Genomic DNA, 17,352 nt, shown 5'->3' with positions numbered 1-17,352 from the left:
TCCACTTTATATTATGAAATTAGTTCAAAATTATTTAACTGACAGAACTCTGCAGGTAAATTATCAAAATTCCAAATCTAATCGACTACCTGTTAGAGCAGGAGTTCCTCAGGGTAGCATTCTTGGGCCTATATTGTATAACATTTTCACTTCGGACCTCCCTGATTTGCCTCAGGGTTGCCACAAATCTTTGTTCGCTGATGACACAGGCATTTCCGCTAAAGGAAGAAGTCTTCGTGTTATTTGCAGCAGACTGCAGAAAAGTTTAGATATTTTCTCTTCTTATTTACAAAAATGGAAGATTTCTCCCAACGCTTCCAAAACTCAACTTATAATATTTCCACATAAGCCTAGAGCTTCGTTTTTGAAACCTAGTAGTAGTCACATAGTCACTATGAACGGAGTTCCAATTTCCTGGTCAAACCAAGTGAAATATCTTGGATTAGTTCTTGACCAAAAATTAACTTTTAAAGATCACATTGAGGGCATTCAAGCCAAATGTAACAAATATATTAAATGTTTGTATCCTCTTATAAACAGGAAATCCAAACTTTGCCTGACGAATAAACTTCTAATATTTAAACAAGTTTTTAGACCGGCCATGCTTTACGCTGTGCCAATATGGTCTAGTTGCTGCACTACCAGGAAAAAAGCACTTCAAAGGATTCAGAACAAAATTCTGAAAATGATTTTGAAGTTGCCTCCCTGGTACAGTACAACCGAAGTACATAGAATTTCGAATGTTGAGACTTTAGCACAAATGTCCAATAAAATAATTAATAATTTCAGGCAAAAATCGTTGCAATCCTCAATTGCAACGATTAATTCCCTTTATACTTAGATAAGATTTAGTTTTAGTTTTTAGTTTTAAGATATCAATTGTTATACTGACATGCAGGTTAAAAAACCTGTTTAAAATACTGAATTGCCAAGACATGAACAATGTAAAAACACTTAGATATATATCATAACAATTAAGGCTGGTACGTTACTGCAGTAACTGGAGCACCTAGGTTAAAATGAAATGTAATTTATTTTGAATTTGGAACAAATAAAGAGTTAAAAAAAAAAAAAAAAAAAAAAAAAGCAATATCATGTTTTACACACAAAGCAAAATTTCAACAAATTTGAAAGAATTTACCATACACACTTAGAAATAACTAGTTTTACACGTGACGGAATCAATCTTTGACATAAAGTATGAAAAGTAAACACAAATGTCATGTAAAATTAAGGTCTCCGAGACTAAAAAGTTCGATACGCGACGAAAAGTACGTTTGATTGAATTGAATTTCGCGTCTGTTACGACTCAAATTTATGTCAGATTTGACGCTCGTATATGTCAGTCTCAGAGCATCTAATTTTACATCAATTTTTCTAAGTGTGTATGCAATATTCAAATAATGTTATATGAAAATGCCTGCTGTTGCCTGTTGAACTGTGGTCGTAACTTTACCCAACAAGGTCTACACTAATCACTGTAAAACAATTGGCTGCTACTTTTTGCTATATTTTGAGTAATTTACATTTTTATGCATCACTTTTTTGAGACATTTATGTTAATAACTATATAATAAAGCATGGTATATAAAATAATGGGTATTTATTGGATGAGTCAAACCATTTTGTTAATTATCAAAGTATAAAACTTATGCATTTGACGTATATGGGTGAATAAAAAAATTAGAGGTTAGTTTTCCTGATTGCCCGATATCTCGCTTAATGTGAGTCATAGAGTTTCGATGTCTTGGACAACATTTCTCAACGATTCAAATTACAAAACTCTGCCGTAAAAACCATTCGGCTAGGATGCTCCGTTCAAAAGATAGACTTGAGCGCCACCTATGTGGCGTAAAAATGAACTAATATGAAACTTTCAAAAGATGGCGCTTTTAATATTGAGCAACTTTGTACAACATTGTATCGCTGTAGAAAGCAAACCAACGGTGCTAGAGGTTTTGGCCACACGAATGGCTATGCTGCCCCACTGTGCGTCGGTAGCATTGGTACTCAGTACGGAGAATAAAATCGACGGAAAAACAAATCAAGGAGTTCTGACCAGGATTCCAACATAAATCTGAGTTGAAGTCCTAAAGAATACTGAGACCAATTCCAAAGGATTGTAGGGAGAATAAAAAATTAAGTTTTGAACTAAATTACTATGCTTGTCTAAGAATAATACCAAGAGAAATGTGAGAAGAACTTTAAGGAAAATATGTTGAGAATTGTACGGGGATCTTGAGAAGAACAGGGGGATAATTTTATTGAGAAGCCTAAGTTCTTATGAGCATTCAAGGGAATTACAAACATAATTTAAGAGGACATATTCTGAGATGACAGTGAAATTTCGTTTTCAACTATCACGTCTCGCTTTTGTCACCCTCCGCCTTAAAATTTCGGGTTCTACATAGCAATGGTTTAAGAGCTATTCGTGTGACAAAACTCAAAGGCCTGTTCTTAATGGGTATGTTCCCATACTTGCTTTTCTGTAAGATTCCGCACAGAAAAAAGTAAGAAGTTGTATCCAAGACACGACCGTAGATTTGTCGTAGGATTACGTGCTCGGTATCAATATTCGGCGACTGTGTTAGGGAAACCACTTTTTCCCATCACGGAAACGCCTCGTTTTCTGATGACAAAATTACGCATTTTCGTGCACAAAACGCACGGAATTTTTGGTTTATTCAATAGAAAATAAAAAAGCGAAAATTGATTGGAGGATTTTTTTTTAATCGCGAGATATTCGCGATCAATCATGTAAATTCAAGATTTTTTTGTTTTTTCTAGCGTCCTGGTTAATTGACAAGGTCATGTGGTATTCAATCATTGCGAGAATTTTGCAATACTGTAACGCATTTGTCTACAAACTTTTGGTTGCTGAGCTGGCAGCAAGGCAAGCGAACGTTCAATGAAAATTAACTCTTAAACAACAATAATTTATGGTGGTCCTGAAAAGAACCGGTTTGTCGTGATGGTTGAGTAATGCTGAGCTATTAGGGTGTTCAACACAGATAAGGCTGGTGAGCTGTATATTGTTTGGAACGAGGATGACGCGCTTGGCGCAGATGGCTCACAGCGACTCACGAAGAGCTACTGAATCCGATCAGTAGCGGTGCAGCTTTTTCATCCTTCTTCGGTGAATGGACGCCCATGTGGGAGCACTGCAGTTGGACATTTGCGTCACAGAAAGCTGCATCAACTTGTTGTTTTTTTTTTGTTGGGGGGAGTTGAACCACTGCGTCCATTATTTGAACTTTTGTGGTACCCCTGTATACTGTTCGCATCATGCAAGCTGACACCCTGTTAATGAGTGGACAGCTAATTGCCTGGACACGTCCTTTCCCAGTTAGGTATAATATGGTTTATGAAACCAACTACCTTTTCAGGATTAGCAGACCAAATTCCACTAGATTGTAAGATAACACTACCCAGAAATTTAGATCTACGCCTGTGTAATGCACTACAACTACAGAGCAGATGTTTCGAGGTTTTATGTTCTTGAGAGCTTGAGCTTGAGCTTGGATGACCGTACATTTCAGTAGTTGCTACTCCGTGATTGACAAGAACCAGCGAAATTGCACATAGATCCAAACTAATGGGGCCTGGGATGAGCTATCCATTCTCTATGTACACGTTTCAAAGGTTCAGTCAATAACGGCGCCGGCCACGTCCTTACGGCCATCGGGGGGAAGGGAAGGATTGTTAGTTCGACAACCGTTGTTACTAGAGACCGAATACACCTCTGCATCTCCACGGTTGTCACAGGAGGGACGTTTTGTTAGTAGGGAGGATAAATGAGATCTGGAATCACTTTGGAAAGTGACGCGATCTTTTAAAGCAATTATGCAATCCTACGAGCTAAACTGTGTAAGGGGCTTGGGATTAAACCTATGATTTTCTGCCCAGTAAGCAAAAACGGCTACCATTAGGCCACCGAGCCCACTTTTATCACATAAGACTAATACGACCGACAAAAAAAAAATAATAAAAACACATACAGTGAAAGATGGAGAGTTTCCACCGCCGGAGTAGGCTGAATCCATCGCCGGAGGTTAGCTGAGTAGACCGCGAATACGCTGGGAGCTAAATGGCTCACAAAATGGAGAGACGATCATCGAACTATAAGCGCCAGTTAGCTGAGATAAAGTAAAGTGAGACGCGTAATGCACAGCAACCTCCGAAGTGATACGATAAGTGGTCCCGGAAGATTACGGTTCAAACTCTTCCGTTTGTTCTGTAATGCATCAGTTGTGTGGTAGTTTGCCTTCTGAGAAGACTCTAACTATCGTTAGATATTTAGTAGCCGAAGAAATTGAGAGACACCCCGACTCTATAGTTCAATCGTGTGGGTTACCCTGTGAATCACAGGAGGAGGTATCCCATTTTGTATTCCTACTACGTATAGGATGCTAGGACGGAGGCATGGCCACGCTTGTTGTGCTTTCTGCGCTGTTTGAAATAATAATATATATCCATAGTTCTTCACGGAATACTTTCCGTTACGATCCATCAGCCCGCGACCCAGTTCTCACTATACCTGTGCTTGAAGATTTGGACAGTATTACTGGTGCTTATGGCAGCATCTTGGCCTTACATCGATACTCTGAAACCTCTGGTACACGCTGTTGGCGTCTTCCTGATCCACTGATAGTGATGTTTCGAGGTTTCACGTTCTGTGTATGTTCAGTATGGGCCAATAAACTGTGCATTGGAAACTAATTTTGCGAGATCGTCTGACCTTTTATTTCCTTCAATGCCACAGTGTTCAGGAACCGAATACAAGTTCTGTTGGCACAGGCTGTCGAAGCACGAAACGCTTTTAGTGCTGCTTGACTGTCAGAAAAATAGAGATATTTGCACATCTTTATTTTCTCCTTAGGCAAACACTTACACATTCAAATGACGCCATAATTTCCGCTTGAAACACTGTTGGACAATGTCCCATCGCCACTAAAATGTTTGTCCCAGGGCCAAAGATTCCTGCACCTGTTTGTTCCAATTTTGGAGCCATCCGTGAAAAATATGATTGAACCTTGACGAACGCTAGGACCACCGACTTCCCAATCCGAACGCAACGTTTCACATACGTTGAAGGGAGTGTCATAGTTGTCCTCCGGTTTCAGCCAAGTCTCCATTCATACTCATCGCTGATCCTGTTTGGAAGTATTGTAAAATGTTTAGGTGATCAACCAGATCACCTGGCATGACTTTTTTAGACCTTTTGAGCCTTAGAGCACTTCTTTCCGCTTCTAATTGCACGTAATCATGCAAGGGTAGGATTGTATCTAACGCTTTTGATGGGGTGCTGCGCATCACACCCGTTATAGCAATAAATGCTAGACCTTATAGTGTTGCAACTTACAACAAAAGCCAAGGGGTTTTCCACTCCACACAGTGTGCCAAAAACACAGTTGGGCACACCTGGGTACACTCATTGGCACTGTTTGGCACCCATGTTTATAATTGTTTATGATCTTTAAAGTTGCTGGCAACACTGCCTCTGTGCATAAGTGTCAGTCAACCCATTGTTTACATCTTTCGCATTATCAAATTTACTGAAACTTAGCTCAGAATGTAGTAGATCTTAAAGCTTTGCATATTATTTCTGCTTGCTGTTTCTAGAAAATGCTGAATGTGATTTTTTAATTGTCATTGTGCAGAAGAGCAATAAGCAGCCGGAGAAAAAAAGAGTGAACTACCGCGAAACTTCGTACGTTTGATAACCTCCAGGATATGTACCGAATGCTAACGGATACAATATATAAGTGGATATGGCGTTCCACTTCATCAGCTACTTCTTCAGTGAGATGTCAGGTCAGCAGCGATGTCGGAGCAGACCTGCAGACCGTGTATTTGCGAGATGAGCAACCAGGCCTTCGCAGTGGAATATTTCACGCACACTCAAAATAAATACATCTTTTGCAGAGCCAACTGTGGCAGGTGCAAGCAGATTAGACCATTTACAGGTTGAGCGTACGGTTCGGAAGGTAAGCGAGCAGCTGGAAGCAGCCTGTAAGGTGCAGAGTGTCTTGAATCATCAGAAGGGGGTTTGCGGATGCAGGGGGAAATTTCGCAGTTTGGAGGGCATTTCATGAAGACAAAAAATAGGTTCCAGGAAATGTTGGATATATCGACTGTGGAGAAAATTGAGAAAATTGGACCGCATAACTCAAGCGTTGGGGCTGTCTTTTATTAAAGAGAACGAGTAGAGTTCGATCTTATATGATTCTAAACTTATTGGAGAGTGCATTGCTACTGAGTAGTACTTATCGCTGTTAACGTTTTTGGATGACATTCAGAAGTTCGCATCCGATGGAACATTCGAAAGTTGTTCACCATAACTGCGGTTTTCAGGTTCGATTTCTACTATCTATGATATGCCGTCACACAGCTTCGCTGTCAGGATGAAAACAAAAAACTAACCGAAAAATCAGGGAAAGCATTCTTGTCGCGAAGACCGACCATCAGTTATTCTCGCTTTCCACCTTTAGTTCCATAATCCGACTGATTAAAAAAGGGAAAACCGGCTCAAATGTCGTTTTACCGGTATTACCAAGCCGAAGGCGGCGGATTCGATTCCCGGTCCGGTTGAGGGAATCTTTCGGGTTGGAAGTTTGCTCGACTTCCCTGGGCATAGAGTATCATTGTGCTTGCCACACAATATACAAATTCATGCATTGGTATTGGAATCGAAAGCTTTCAATTAATAACTGTGAAGTGCATTTAGAACACTAAGTTGAGAGCACGAAATAAGCTTGAAATGCGAATAAGAAGAAAAAGAAGTCGTTCAACGAGCAGGTCCCCACAGTTGACGCCGGAACGGAAAGAGAGCCAGTGAGGGTGACGAAACCGTCGAAACTAAATGCAATGCGCGCTTCGCGCTCAAGTTTGCTACAATTTGAGGAGAAATACTTGCAAACCATTTGCATTTCATCTGTAATAAATGAAAGCAATCGAGCTGTCAAAATACCAGGTTGCCAAACATGCCATTTTTCACAAACAAGCAAAGCCATCATGATGTCATGGCACTGCTGACACAGCTGTGGCACAGTTGCGGCACACTGAGAAAAAGTTGGTGCATAATGTGTGTGTAGAGTAACTACCCCAAAAACAAAACTGCACAAAAGCAAAAAAACAAAACAAGTACGAGAACAGACATTATAATTTTGCTTTTAATCCCATGGAGATTAATCTTGGTATACCCCAGGAAAGTGTATTAGCGCTTCGTTTATTTGTTACGTATATCAATGATATTAGAAAATTTTATGATTTTGCAATGATACCGCTATAATTAATAGCTAAAAATTGTGTACATGTAATTTAGTGTATTCTTCCGTCTGACAACATTGTGACATACAGGCCGAAATGAAAATTGATCAGGAAAAACTCTACGGGTAATCAACTCTGCACACTGTGCCGAAACACAGCATGGCATACTGTTTGGCACGCTAGGCCACACACGTCGACAAGAAGGAGTCAAACAATATAATACAAAACGGCATCACTGTTGGGTTTTGACGTTTTTTCAATCGTTGCTAAGGTTGACTACTTTGTTTACCCCATTGGGTTTCAAAATGGGTTTGAGGATCGTGCCTTGGCACTTTTCGAGAAATTCCATACCTCGGTCTTGCCAAGGGTCTTCCGGGATAGAAAATGTCTCGTTTTCCCCTGCGTTTTTCCTCAGATATTCTTGCCTGCCATTGGTTTCAATTGCGTATGGACTTCGATGGGAAAAACAAAGGATTTTATAGTACTGCCTGTACTGCCTTTACAGCTGGGGAATTTCGATAAGTAACCTCAAATATTCCATCAGATCTGGGCCCATGTACGGTTGCCTTAGCGCAATAGTATAGGATTTTTAGGAACAGATCAATGCAATTACATTCCAATCCGTGAGTCCGATATCAAGCATAATTTTGCTGATGCATATCTGTAATCTGTATTCGGTTGAACTAGTTTGTCTCAAGAGGCCCCGATGTGATAGGTGACCTACCGATCAGTTCTTGTAAGGCCAGTAAGGGCTTCCCTAATAAAAACATACCATAATAAAATAAAAATAATCTTTTACGGAATTTCCAAGAAAATTCTAATGGATTTCTGAGGAGAATTTCAAGGGATTTCTGAAAAAAAATTCCTAATCATTTCTGAAGTGAGTTTTGACTAGAAAATTAGAAAAAGAATAGATTTAAATAGCAAATTCAATGAATAATTTCAAAGGGATCGAATACTCAGGATAGTTTGAAAATAATTCTACGGAGGATTCCGTGGAAATTCTTAGAATAGTTTCAAAATAATACTGTCATTTTTATTTGAAACCGTTATAAATCAAATCCTGGAACTTGAGTATATTTTTATTAAATGCTTTATTAATGAAATTTTTAGTTCATCTCAAACTTTGTTTGCGCTTTAAAATCTTAAAAAAACCTCTAAAAATCTTGAACTTGAGACAAAGATCTTGGAGCAAGAAAATATTTTAACGCACCGTGATGTACTGACGGAAAGCCTAAAACAAAAAAATAGGAAGATTACTACAATTTTGAGGGTTTGACATTTGTTAAAATTTTAGAATGAATTATTATTTTTTATTTGTGACTTATAAAAATCTATAGATGCGTTTACTTTGGGTGTCAGCCCCTTATCTGTCAACCATTTTAAGGTGTTCTGAGGGTAGTTTTGCGTAAGCTCAAATAAAATTTTGAACATGATTTCAAAGGCTTAAGATGATTAAGAGCTGAATAAGCATATTTTGCTGGATTAAGCTCAGCATTCCCGCTGTTCCGGTTCGTTGACCACCCTGCGTTAAGAGTTTTTCGTATATTTTTTTTTTTTTAACTAGTTCGTTTATTTACTAGGCTCAGTCGTGTGTGACACTTTGCGGAGCCAAAATCAGTAATGTTTGATTTACATTTTAAATAGCAGTATTTCTAGGTTAGTATTGGGTACCAATTACTCGTGGCGGGCTCGAGGTTAATGGGTAACAATTTCAATTGGAAGGATCTAGGTAGGAAACTGGTTTCTGAAGCCTCCTTCAGATACTACTCTCGGACGGTTGACCAAATCCTGACTGGGCAGGGGCAAGTAGCACAGGAACAGGAGGATAATAAGACTGGGACACAATGGCGGGAAATTGTTTGGAAAGGAGGGGATAGTCACATCAAACTCTAACATCAGACAAACAAAGGAATTCGTAGATCGCTTGCATGTAGGGAAGATCACGTGTTCCCAATACATCTCTTACTTCACGGAAGGGTTGTCTACCTCGGGCCACTAGGGTATCCAATAGTCGTGCTCTGGAGGCGTCATTACCCGGGCAATACCAAACTGCGTGATCGATGTCATCATAACCGGTTCTGCACCTACATATATTGCTGTCAACGAGGTTTATTCTATAGAGATGTGCGTCTAGCGAGTAGTGGTTGGACATAAGTCTTGACATCACTCGAATGAATCCCCGACTTACATCCAGACCTTTGAACCACGCTCTCGAAGAAACATTTGGAATAATGGAATGTAACCACCGCCCAAGATAATTATTTGTCCAATCATTTTGCCAACTTAAAAGAGAACTCTGACGTACTAATGGGAAAAATTCATCATGTGAAATTCTTCTATCATAAATCTCGCCTTGTTGTGCGCCCACCTTTGCGAGAGAGTCTGCCTTCTCATTGCCTGGGATTGAGCAATGTGAGGGGACCCATACAAAGGTAATCATATATGATCTTTCGACCAGCAAACTCATCTGCTCCCTTACCTTTGAAAGGAAATAAGATGAGTGCCTACCTTGTTTCATCGACCGAATAGCCTCAATCGAACTGAGACTATCCGAGAAGATGAAGTAATGGTCTATGGGCATATCGGAAATCATCCCCAATGCGAAGTTAATTGCTGCTAGCTCAGCAACATAAACGGAACAAGGTTCCTGCAGTTTCCGAAAGGCGGTTGAGTATTCATTGAAGACACCGAAGCCAGTGGATCCATCAATGCGTGATCCATCAGTGAAAAATCTTCTATTGCAATTGACTTGTTGGTACTTTTCAGCAAAAATGTGGGGAATTGAGATAGGTCGAAGTTGATCTGGAACTCCTTGAATAGCCTGTTTCATGGAGAGATCGTAGTCAATGGGGGAACTGTAGTTAGTAAAGCATACACGAGAGGGGGTATAGCAAGGAAGGCTAATATCCGATGACATATAATTAAGATAGATTCGCACGAATCTAGACTGGATGCTCAATTCGAGCATTTCTTCGAAGTTTTCAATCACAAGGTTGTTACTGACACTACATTTAATCAATATTCTTAATGAGAGCTCCCAGAATCGGTTCTGCAGGGGTTTTACGCCCGCTAGGACCTCTAGGCTCATATTGTGTGTTGAATGCATACAGCCAAGGGCAATACGTAAACAACGATATTGAATACGTTCCAATTTGATTAGGTGGCTTTTTCTTGCCGAGTGGAAGCAAAAAGAGCCATACTCAAGAACTGAAAGAATAGTCGTTTTATATAGTTTAATGAGGTCTTCCGGGTGAGCACCCCACCATGTCCCGGAAATTGATCGTAGAAAGTTGATCCTTTGTTGACACTTTTGTTTCAAATACGTAATGTGGGTACCCCAAGTGCATTTTGAATCAAACCAGACTCCAAGGTATTTGAAGGTTAAAGATTGGGTAATGTCTCTGCCCAAAATATTTAGACGCAGTTGGGCTGGAAACCGCTTCCTTGTAAACACTACCAATTCAGTTTTTTGCGGTGAAAACTCGATCCCTAAATTTCTTGCCCAGAGAGACAGATTATTTAGGGAATTTTGCAATGGTCTTTGCAAGATTTCTGCACGTGGACCTCTCATGGAAACCACGGCATCATCTGCAAGCTGTCTAAGCGTACATTGATTATCTAAGCAGTTATCAATATCTTTGACATAGAAATTATAAAGTAAGGGACTTAAACATGAACCTTGGGGTAAGCCCATGTAGCTAATTCTAGAAGTTGTCAGTTGACCTAGATTGAAGGTCATTTGTTTTTCTGACAGCAAATTATACAAAAAATTATTCAAAATACCGGGTAATCCACTACTGTGCAAATTGTCTGACAGTATGTCTATGGAAACCGAATCAAATGCGCCCTTAATATCCAAAAAGACTGAAGCCAATTGCTCCTTGTGCGCAAAGGCCAGTTGAATATCAGATGAAAGCATCGCTAGACAATCGTTTGTTCCTTTACTCTTCCGGAAACCAAATTGCGTATTTGAAAGTAGATTGTTTGATTCAACCCAATGGTCAAGTCTTAATAGGATCATTTTTTCTAATAATTTCCTCAGGCATGATAACATAGAGATCGGACGGTAAGAATTGTGATCAGACGCTGGTTTCCCAGGCTTTTGAATAGCTATTACTTTAACCTGTCTCCATGCTGGTGGAACTATATTGAATTCCATAAATGAATTATATAGGTTAAGTAATCGTCTCTTAGCGATATCGGGGAGGTTTTTTAGAAGGTCAAATTTGATCATATCGCTTCCCGGAGCAGAGTTATTTGATGAAAGAAGTGCCATTGAAAATTCCAGCATTGTGAATGGTTCATCCAGAGAACCGTTACTTCGGGCTGTATCCCGTAAAGTTGGTTGTGCTGGAACAGAATCTGGACAAACCTTTTTAGCGAAGTCGAATATCCATTGGGAGGAGTATTCTTCACTCTCATTGGAAGATGCGCGGTTTCGCATATAGCGAGCCTTTTTCCAAAGCGTTGACATCGAGGTTTCTCTAGAAAGTCCCTCGATAAAAGTACGCCAGTAATTTCGTTTCTTTGCTTTTAGTAAGTTTTTAAGCTTTTTTTCAAGCTTTAGATACTTATCAAAAAGCTCAGATCTTTCATGTCTACGATAATCTTTAAAGGCATTGGATTTCTCAAGATACAACTTTGTGCATTCGTCATCCCATCCAGGGGTGGCGGGTCTTCTTTTGAGCGATGCACTTGGAACACGTCGTTTCTGAGCTTCTAATGCGCTTTTGTAGATTAGCTCGGTAAAGAAACGATACTCTTCCAGTGGTGGTAGAGGATCGGTAGAATCAATACCAAGAGTTACCGCCGATACAAATTTTTGCCAATCAATGTTCCTCGTGAGGTCAAAAGGAACTTGAATTGACTGATCTGTTTTTAGACGACCACTTTTGATTGAAATAATAATTGGCAAGTGATCACTACCATGGGGATCATTGATAACCTTCCACAGACAATCTAATGATAGTGAGTTAGAGCACAAAGAAATGTCAAGACGGCTCTCTCGAGCAGGAGGGTTTGCTATACGTGTTGCTTCACCAGTGTTCAAGATAGTCAAGTTGAAATCGTCGCACAAATCATAGAAAATACCCGCTCTATTGTCATCGTATGATTCGCCCCAACCAGTACCGTGTGAGTTCATATCGCCCAGTATTAGAACTGGAGATGGAAGGATATTAACTGAACTCCAAAGCTGACGGCGGTTTATGGAAGTCCTTGGAGGGACATATACAGAAGCTATGCAAAGATCTTTGTTCTTCACATTTATTTGGCAAGCGACAATTTCAATGCCTGAAATTATTGGGATTGAGATTTTATAGAAGGGGTAGCACTTTTTGATCCCCAAAAGTACGCCACCATATGAATCATCTCGGTCCAGGCGGATAATGTTAAAATCGTGGAAGTTTAGTTCATCTTCAGAAGAAAGCCAAGTTTCACAGAGTGCAAATATATCACAATCAGAATTGTGAATCAAATACTTGAACGAGTCTAATTTAGGTATTAAACTACGACAGTTCCATTGTAATAAAGTGATCATATCTTGATCCTCACTCGACGAATTATCCATCGAAAGATATGAATTCACCAATGAGGGGCCATGATGCAGTCAATTGCTTGAAGTAGTTTCCGACTATAGGAACAAGCAGGTCAATAAGCCCTCGAAGTGGCGATTCGTCGGGAAAGCCGAGGGCATTCAAAATATTATCCACAATGTCCTTAAATTTAATCTTTCCTCGCTTGGACGGGAGAGTTTTCTTTGAATTGCGAGTAGACGTGGTGTTTATTTTTGGTAACCTCTTACGATTACCTTTATTAGGTAGCGGCGGGGTGGAAAAGCTGCAGCAAGGATCAGATGGAGCAGCAATTACCGATTTGTTCGGGTTTTTCAATGAATCCCCGCTACCTTCAGATTTTTGCATGCTTTTGAGAGTGGTTTTATTTTTTTTCCGGCGCACTCCCGGGGACCTAGTCGGCTTCCTTTTACCGGGGGCGTGTACCTCCGGAGACTCACTCTCATCTGCTATGTCAGAGTCCAGTTCATCGGAAGACAAAATCTCAAAAGTGTTTTCATTTTGAGCGGCTGATGCCAACGAAGCAGAGGATCCATTTTGCAACTTAACCATTTCTGCAAACGTCAGCTTGGAGCGTTCTTTTATTGAACGCTTCACATTGTTGGTACGCTTCTTGTACGCGGGGCAGTCCTGCAAAGCATGAAGAGGTTCTTTGCCACAGTAAGCACATTTAGTTGCTTCCTGTTGGCAAGCACCCTCCATGTGGTCTTGGCTACATTTGCCACAACGGGGCTTGTTGTCACAAAAAGCAGCTGTGTGTCCCAACTTTTTGCAGTTGGTACAATTATATTCCCTTGGTACAAAAAGTCGCACCGGGAAAAAAACATTTTCAATTTCTAAGAACTTTGGGAGAACCGATCCAGCGAAAGACACCTGTAGTGAGCCTGAAGGGGAATAAGTCTTTTGACCATCTACCGTGGTCGCTGAATACAATATCCTGCAACCCAGAACGTCCACGGTAGATGTAGCAGCATTTTGAAGGCGCCCCATACCTTCCATGACGTCATCACACGTCAGGCTCACTGCAGAGACCACGCCGTCTATCTCCACATCTCGAGATGGGATGTAGACGTAATACTCTTTGTTATAAGCCTCGTCGTCAGCAATATCATTTGCGATATTATATGTAGGCGCAGTTATACGCAGTTTGTTCCGATTGACCTGATGAAATTCGGTCCCCGGGAAACGACGCGTCAATATTCTTTTAATCCCTAAGAAGTTAAGGGCTTTCTCTTTCTGCCGAAAATAGACAACCCAAGGCGAGGCAGAGGACGCCTGATAATGGCGCTTTCTAAGTTTATCATTGGGAGGCTTACTGCCCCCCTTTGAACCATCCATTAGAAATTAAAAATTGTCGTCAAAAAGTAATTATTATTTTACTTTTTTTTATTAACGAACCACCCTATGTGGAACGATTCTACTGGGGGAGAGACAGACGATCCACAAGCAAACAGTCAGAGGAATTGGAATACAAAAACAGATACGTGCTACTATTTGCCCTTACCGTTTCTACTGCTATACTGTTGCTGCTCTGCCACAATAGATGCCGGTCGTACACACCGTCCGTGCGGCGGCTCACTGCTTTCTGCTGGTTATTGTTTCCAGTCGTACACACCGTCCGTGTGGTTGTCGTTTGCCGATGTGTATTACACGGCTCTTGCTGCTGACTATGGCTCCGATAAAATCAGTTTGATATCTTCGAGCGGGTTAAAGATGGACAGTCCGATCGTAGGCTTCGCCAGGATCGGCTGCTTCCTTATGTAATGCGCGAGTCACCTGAGGCACAAAAACTGCTTTCAGAAAAAAAAAACTTTTCGCGGTGAAAACACTTTTAAAGCTATGCCATGTGACGAGACAACAGGCCTTGATGTTGCTCATTCGCAAGCAGAACGAGGAATGATTTTTCGTATATTTGAATTATATAAAATCAAGTATACTTTGTTATAATTGTTTAATAACAAACCTTCAAATATGCTAAAACTCAGTGGAATGAAAAAATAAAACACAATTTCAGTTAAATATAACTAGACGTTTCATGCGATAACCGCTACTACGAACGCCGTATGGCGGCGATAAAAACCAGTGAAAACCCATGAAACTAGTTTATGCTTCAATTACGTTATCTGACAGGAATGGTTACCTACGGCGTGTGTTTAGCATTTGTCGTCAAGTTTGGACGAGCATCGTGTCTAAAATTTTAAACGTGACTTTTTATTAACAAGCCAAATTGTTAACCATTATTCGGTGAGCCTAATCTGCGCATATAGGCTTCGGTTGAAACACGTAATTGCTAAAACCCCCGTCCACGTTGCCAGCATTTCTTAATTATTAAAAATGCCCTATCACACGCAAAGCGTGTTGTCGCCTCAGCTGATAAGATAAACCACGTCATTTCTTTGATTGCAGTTATTGGCTTGTTCACAAACACACGTACACACGCGCATCAATAACAGACATTCGCATCTAATTACATTACACAACAGTTGTTGTTGGTTGACATAACTGCACTTACCTCTTTGACTTTGTTGCGCTTCTCGCGCACAGCCGGGTCCGGATCTTCCCCAACGGACGAGTTGAACGTGTGGAATCCTCCGCTGCCGGCCGTCGAGCCCTTCGACGACGAAGGCCCGCCCTTTAGGTCCGGTTCGTCGAGCATTTGCGGTGGTGCTACCACCCCGGCAGGACCTCCGGCCATCGGACCTGCTGCCGCCACCCCCGAATCGAGGACATTGTCAAACTCGGGTCCACTGGTGTGACCGACGTCCAGATCCGGCTTCTCCAATATGTCGTCCGGCATTTCCTTCTGAATCTTCTCCTGCAGCTTTTCGCGATCGTTCAGCTTGTGTGGATCTTCGTCGCCCTCCAGCAGGCCGTGGGCCGGCGGTGGCGGAGGAATGAAAATTTCCGGCCCCGCCTTCTGGAACTGTTTGTACACTTTCAGTACCCGGTCGGCACCGAAGTTGTCCGGCAGAAAGAAGAAACCGCCGAAACAAACGAAACCGAACGTGAGCAGCACCAGCAGGATGAGGCACTTCTCGCTGGAGCGGAACGAACGGCGCACGGCAAGCAGCGGATTCGGCGGTTGGCTGGTGCCGCCTATTCGCTGGTAAGTGGGCAGCATGATTGACTTTATTTTACTTTACTTTTTGGGGGTCAGTCTTTTTTTTTTATTTTTTGGATCACTTTCAGCGTTTAGTGCCGTTGTTGTTTGCTGTTGCGGTGAATTGCTTTTACTGATGAGGCTGTCGGATGAAGAGATAAGCGATCACTTTCGATTTCACTTCCGTGTCTGTGTGTGTATGTATGTGTGGCGGCCCCGAGTTGCGTTGCTTTGGGGATTGTTGCATGTGCGAGTTACGGCTAATTGTGTTTGTTTTTTGGCAAGCTAATGATGATGATTGTTAGGTTTATTGAAAATGACCCTGAACTCCGTCTCGGTACCACGATCGACAGCAGTGCTGTAATATTTGACCCATCTTGAGAATCTCTTGTTGCACCCAACTGTGCTAAAATCATAAGAGCAATGAAATTTACACAACAGTTTCTACAATGTTGAACTGCGGAAAGCCTTGAATTTGTTTCTGGAAAATCCTGAAGCCTTCTTCCAGAAGCTCCTTATACTAGAAATTCATAACTTTCCTTCTGAATATTTCCAAACTTCCCCCTGGAAGTTCCCCGTAACACTTCCTGGAAGTCCCAAAAACTTCCACCTGGAAGTTCTCCAAACATCCTGCGGAAACTTCCCTCTAGATGTTCCATAAGGATAGCATAGAACAAGAAACAGTTATACATATACAGGATTTCCTCCTGCAAAGATGAAGAGCTTTCTTCTGGAAAACCATCAAACTTCCTTCTGATAGTTCACCGAAGTCCTTCTGGAAGTTCATTGAACATCTTTCTGGAAGATCTTCGATATTTTTCTATCTTTTCAAAAGTACCCCGTCCGTCTTTCTGTATATCTCCGAACTTCTCTCAGGAAAATTTTCTGTATTTCTTCTAGAAATTTACGCTATCCTTCAGAATATCTCAAACTACCCCGAAATACACCTAGAAGATCCCAAAATTCCCATACGAAAGTTCATCGTACATCCTTCTAGAAGCTGTCCAAATTTTCCTCTCAAAGTGGATCGAACAACCATCTGGAAGTACCTGGATCTTTTTTCTGGAAGTCTCCAAAATTCCCTTCTGGAACTTCTTTACGTATATCTCCAAAGCAGGAACATCCTGCTGAAAGTTAAAAGAACCTTTTGAAAGACACAGACTACCGTATAGAACCTTCTTACCTAAGTACCTCCAACATCATTCTGGAAACACTTCGAACTTACTTCTGGTCGTACCCAAAACTTTTTTTCTGGACAAATCACCAAGTTTTCTTCAAGATATTCCTAAAGCTTCCTTCAACAATCTGCTCGAAATACCTCTTGGAATATTCCAGAATTTCCATCTCGTAGCACCGACAAACCGACATGAAACTTGAACTTACATTTTACCCGAAAATCAGTGACGG

At 41.0% G+C, this 17,352-nt stretch overlaps 1 protein-coding gene across 1 annotated transcript in view; it reads right to left on the bottom strand.

Annotated features, from left to right (window-relative positions):
• alpha-Man-Ia (alpha-Mannosidase class I a) overlaps window positions 1-15,984 on the bottom strand; it is a 122,031-nt gene extending 106,047 nt beyond the window's left edge. The window contains exon 1 of the mRNA XM_065233095.1: window positions 15,358-15,984. Within this exon, the coding sequence (XP_065089167.1) occupies window positions 15,358-15,966 (609 nt within the window). The 5' untranslated portion in view covers window positions 15,967-15,984. The remainder of the gene's footprint in view (window positions 1-15,357) is intronic.
• Window positions 15,985-17,352: the final 1,368 nt, after the last annotated feature.

The sequence above is a fragment of the Ochlerotatus camptorhynchus genome, unplaced genomic scaffold (assembly GCF_037179485.1).
Source record: "Ochlerotatus camptorhynchus isolate MF236.1 unplaced genomic scaffold, CSIRO-AGI_Acam_v1.1 ptg000389l, whole genome shotgun sequence".
NCBI classification, from domain to species: domain Eukaryota; kingdom Metazoa; phylum Arthropoda; class Insecta; order Diptera; family Culicidae; genus Ochlerotatus; species Ochlerotatus camptorhynchus.
The sequence above is the reverse complement of the archived record's forward strand: the minus strand, read 5'-3'. Positions and strand labels throughout refer to the sequence as shown.